We start from the raw sequence: 5,000 nt of genomic DNA, 5'->3' as shown, positions 1-5,000 counted from the left end.
GTGAGGTGTAATTGTGAGCCTGTGATTGGTGTGTTCTCAGATGAGGGCCGCCCCCCCCCGGTGGCAGAGAAGGTGGAGGTGACCGTGGCGTCCCCTCAGAGGGACCGGGGCAGCTGGTCCAGCCCGTCTCACGCCCTGCACGCCTCCACACACCGCAAGCAGCACCCCCCCGAACTGCTCCGCAGGACCTCCACCGCCTCAGGTACCACACACACACACACACACACACACACACACACACACACACACACACACACACACACACACACACACACTCACACTCACACACACTCACTCACACACACACACACACACACACACACACACACACACACACACACACACTCACACACACTCACACACACACTCACACACTCACACACACACACACACACACACACACTCACACACACTCACACACACACTCACACACTCACACACACACACACACACACACACACACACACACACACACACACATACACACTCACACACACACACACACACACACACACACATACACACTCACACACTCACACACACACACACACACACACACACTCACACACACACACTCACACTCACACTCACACTCACACACACTCACACGCACACACACACACACACTGTACATATGTATACACACACACTACATATATACACACACACACACACACACACACACTCTCGATTCATTAGCCTTGAGAAATGTTAATTGTTCATCTGATCATTGAGAGATAATGCTATCGCTATTTTACTGTTGTGTGGTTACTGAAACCCTGTTCTAGACTAGACTTTGAGGTGTAGGTCACCCAGTGCTCAAGCGTTATCACGCATTACATAAGCCTCTGTCAGTTCAGGAATCCCCAGACAGACACACGCATCCTCCAGCGCGCTTACTGTCAATCTGCGCAGCCACTGTGTGGGAGGAGCTATCGCCTGTAGCGTAGTGGTTAAGGTAAAGGACTGGGACACGCAAGGTCGGTGGTTCTAATCCCGGTGTAGCCACGCTAAGATCCGCACAGCCGTTGGGCCCTTGTGCAAGGCCCTTAACCCTGCATTGCTGAAGGGGAGGATTCTCTCCTGCTTAGTCTAATCAACTGTACGTCCCTCTGGATAAGAGCGTCTGCCAAATGCCAATAATGTAATGTAATCACAGGCAGACACAGGCTGCAGTTCCTCAGCTGGCCAGACCGGAACCTTCCGTCCCTGTGGCTAGGGGTGCTACCAGGCATTCTGGGCCACATGAAAAGATGTTGCGTTAGGTCCAAGCCCCTCAATCCCTGTAGAATTGTCTTAAGGAGGGCCTCTGTCCGTCACTGAGTCCTGCAGGCTGTCCGGAGCCAGTGGAAATTTAGGGCTTTCACATTTTCATTTAGTAAATTTTTGTATTTTTACATTTAACATTTTTTGAAAAAAAATTTAAGGAGGGATTCCTTAGGGCGTGAAAAGAGCAATATTCTTTTTTGTTTTGTTCGTTTGTTCTCTATTTCAGCCATGGAGTGGGGAGTTGATGGCCTAAGGGATCCATTTTATGACCTCTCTTTCAGGCAGTGCTTAGAGTACTCTCTGTTTCTTGGTGAATATTCAGAAAACGGTTTTGGCATGCGGTGTTGCCGACCAACGGATTGATTTCATAACCGGATTCTCTTTAACCCCAGTTTTGAGTGATTCTTTTTTTTGTTCATCTCTTGCTTGTGGCTTATTGTGTTGCTGTCTTTACTAACAAAAAAACGTCAATGCATCTGATATGAACAAGAAAGTTAATGCTGACTTTGGCTTTTTTTCTCTTTTTTTTCTGAACATTTCTTTTACTGTTATGCACTGTAGTTTTATGTTTCAAGATAAATCTACATGGTTTGAGCTGCCCGTTATTCATCCAATAGGGAAGCTTCATTAGCATGACATAATCCACATATAACAACTTGCTATTTGGCATATGGCCTTAAAGTTTAGTTGGCATCCGTGCCCGCTGATAACAGCTGACATGAACCTCTCAGGTAAATAGTTAAGACTGAGATGCCACAAGAGGCTATGAATGCTTATGAATGTTCGTAAGTAATGCTCACAGAAGCACTGTCCAGTCAATATAATGGGTGGCTAAAATAATCTGGTGGTGTGTCTGGTTCAACCCTTGAGTTTGGTGCTGCTGTGATGTCATGGTTTGCTGTCCAGAACTGATGTACTGCCCCTGTACTGACTGTGCTTTTGTGTGTGTGTGTGTGTGTGTGTGTGCGTGTGTGTGCGTGTGTGTGCGTGTGTGTGTGTACGCGTGTGTGCGTGCGCGTGTGTGCGTGTGCGTGTGCGTGTGCGTGTGCGTGTGCGTGTGCGTGTGCGTGTGTGTGTGCGTGTGCGTGTGCACGTGTGTGTGCGCGCGTGTGTGCGTGTGCGTGTGCGTGTGTGTGTGCGTGTGTGTGCGTGTGTGTGCGTGCGTGTGTGTGCGCGCGCACGTGTGTGTGTGCGTGTGTGTGTCCCAGAGGGCCGCAGGAAGTCGGAAGCACCCCTGGGGAGCCATGACCCCCGCACGGCAGTCCAGCTGCGCACTGCCCTCAAGAGGCTGAAGGAGATCATGGAGGGAAAGAGCCAGGTTCGAGCTGCGCTGACGGATAACAACGCTAACGGCTAACAAGCAGCATGCTAACGCATAACAACAGAACGCTAACACATTAAAAACACCACAGTAATGCATAAAAACACCATGCTAGCGCATTAAAAACCGCACACTAATGGCTAACAACAGCATACTAACGCATAACAACAGAACGCTAACGCATTAAAAACACTACAGTAATGCATAAAAACACCATGCTAACGCATTAAAAACCGCCCACTAATGGCTAACAACAGCATGCTAACGCATAACACCAAGCTAATGGCTAACAACAGCATGCTAACGCATAACACCAAGCTAATGGCTAACAACAGCATGCTATCACATGAAAAACCACACCACACCTGTACGGCGCAATGAAAATACGGTAACCTGCTGTATTCCGCCGGCCCTGGAGGTCGCGGGCGGAGGTGTAGTTAGTGCTACCTGCTGTATGCCGCTGGCCCCTGGAGGTGTAGTTAGCGCTGTGCCCGTGTCCGCTGCAGGACAGCGATCTGAAGCAGTACTGGATGCCCGACAGCCAGTGCAAGGAGTGCTACGACTGCAACGAGAAGTTCACCACCTTCCGGCGCCGCCACCACTGCCGGCTCTGCGGCCAGATCTTCTGCAGCCGCTGCTGCAGCCAGGAGATCCCCGGCAAGTTCATGGGCTACACCGGTGAGTGAGGCTGCGCCGGGGAGTGAGGGTGAGTGAGGCTACATGGGTGAGTGAGGCTACGCCGGTGAGTGAGGCTACGCCGGTGAGTGAGGGTGCACGCGTGAGTGAGGGTGAGTGAGGAGGCTACATGGGTGAGTGAGGCTACGCTGGTGAGTGAGGCTGCACGCGTGAGTGAGGGTGAGTGAGGAGGCTACATGGGTGAGTGAGGCTACGCTGGTGAGTGAGGCTACGCCGGTGAGTGAGGCTACGCCGGGGAGTGAGGCTACACGGGTGAGTGAGGGTGAGTGAGGGTGAGTGAGGAGGCTACACGCGTGAGTGAGGGTGAGTGAGGGTGAGTGAGGAGGCTACACGCGTGAGTGAGGGTGAGTGAGGGTGAGTGAGGCTACGCCGGGGAGTGAGGCTACACGGGTGAGTGAGGCTACGCCGGTGAGTGAGGGTGAGTGAGGGTGAGTGAGACTACGCCGGTGGGTGAGGGTGAGTGAGGGTGAGTGAGGCTACGCCGGTGAGTGAGGCTGCACGCGTGAGTGAGGAGGCTACACGGGTGAGTGAGGCTACGCCGGGGAGTGAGGCTACGCCGGTGAGTGAGGGGGAGTGAGGGTGAGTGAGGAGGCTACACGCGTGAGTGAGGGTGAGTGAGGCTACGCCGGGGAGTGAGGCTACGCCGGGGAGTGAGGGGGAGTGAGGGTGAGTGAGGCTACGCTGGTGAGTGAGGCTACGCTGGTGAGTGAGGCTACGCCGGGGAGTGAGGGGGCTACACGCGTGAGTGAGGGTGAGTGAGGGTGAGTGAGGCTACGCCGGGGAGTGAGGGTGAGTGAGGGTGAGTGAGGGTGAGTGAGGAGGCTACACGCGTGAGTGAGGGTGAGTGAGGGTGAGTGAGGGTGAGTGAGGGTACACGCGTGAGTGAGTGAGGGTGAGTGAGGAGGCTACGCCGGTGAGTGACCCGGGGGGGGTGTAGGCCAGGAGGACCAGAAGGTGCGGTTTCAGCGCTTAATTGGAGTATTTCATGGGCCGGGCACGCTCAGTAAAGCGTAGCAACGTTTTTGATTGCAAAACGGTTACGTTTCTGACCCAGGTCTGTGGAAATGTCTGTGGGTTTGTTTCCCAGCCTTCTGCGAATGTGGTCATACGAATGTGTTACTCAGCAGCGTCTGTTGACCGTCAGTAAGGAAGACGTCTTGCTTATGCACTTGTTTGACTTGATTCCATAGCTCTCAGGCAAATAATCGTGACCCTTGAACGAGACCGGGTTCTTCTGTGGAATTTTACTTGGGGGAAAAGTGAAAGTGAAAATTATAATAACGTAAACAAATGCAGTAGATAGCAAAAGTGTGTCTGTATACTAATCATTAAAAAATGTTCGGACATTCTTTAAAATATGTTTTTGAAAACTGTAAACTGAAAGCTGTCGGAAAAATGAATCTGATTCATGTGTTGTGGATGAGGATGTACTGTATTTTAGGGAGAAGAGCGCCCCCTTGTCTTGTGGTCAAACTGGTGTACTGCCGGCCCCCAGAATTCTCTTAACACCCAGATGTGTGTGTGTCTGTGTGTGCGTACGTAAATATGTGTGTGTGTGCGCGTGCGTCTGTAAATGTGTGTAAATGTGCTTGTGTGTGTGTGTGTGCCTGTGTGTGTGTGCGTGTGCGTGTGCGTGTGCGTGTGCGTGCGCGTGCGCGTGCGCGTGCGCGTGCGTGTGTGTGTAAATGTGTGTGCGGGTGTGTGTGTGCCTGTG

The 5,000-nt window shown here is 52.1% G+C and overlaps 1 protein-coding gene across 5 annotated transcripts in view; it reads left to right on the top strand.

Moving 5' to 3' along the window:
- pikfyve (phosphoinositide kinase, FYVE finger containing) overlaps positions 1 to 5,000 on the top strand; it is a 39,141-nt gene that overhangs the window by 7,258 nt on the left and 26,883 nt on the right. For 3 of the 5 annotated variants that reach the window (XM_061236645.1, XM_061236644.1, XM_061236642.1), the window contains exons 3-5: positions 41 to 202; positions 2,478 to 2,587; positions 3,097 to 3,268. In XM_061236645.1, the coding sequence (XP_061092629.1) occupies positions 41 to 202; positions 2,478 to 2,587; positions 3,097 to 3,268 (444 nt within the window). Of the gene's footprint in view, positions 1 to 40; positions 203 to 1,495; positions 1,580 to 2,477; positions 2,588 to 3,096; positions 3,269 to 5,000 lie in introns of all 5 variants that reach the window. The other 2 variants (XM_061236646.1, XM_061236641.1) reach the window with 1 other exon arrangement.

The sequence above is a fragment of the Conger conger genome, chromosome 3 (genome assembly GCF_963514075.1).
Source record: "Conger conger chromosome 3, fConCon1.1, whole genome shotgun sequence".
Lineage (NCBI taxonomy): Eukaryota > Metazoa > Chordata > Actinopteri > Anguilliformes > Congridae > Conger > Conger conger.
Note: the sequence above shows the minus strand (reverse complement) of the source record. Positions and strands in the feature narration are given on the sequence as shown.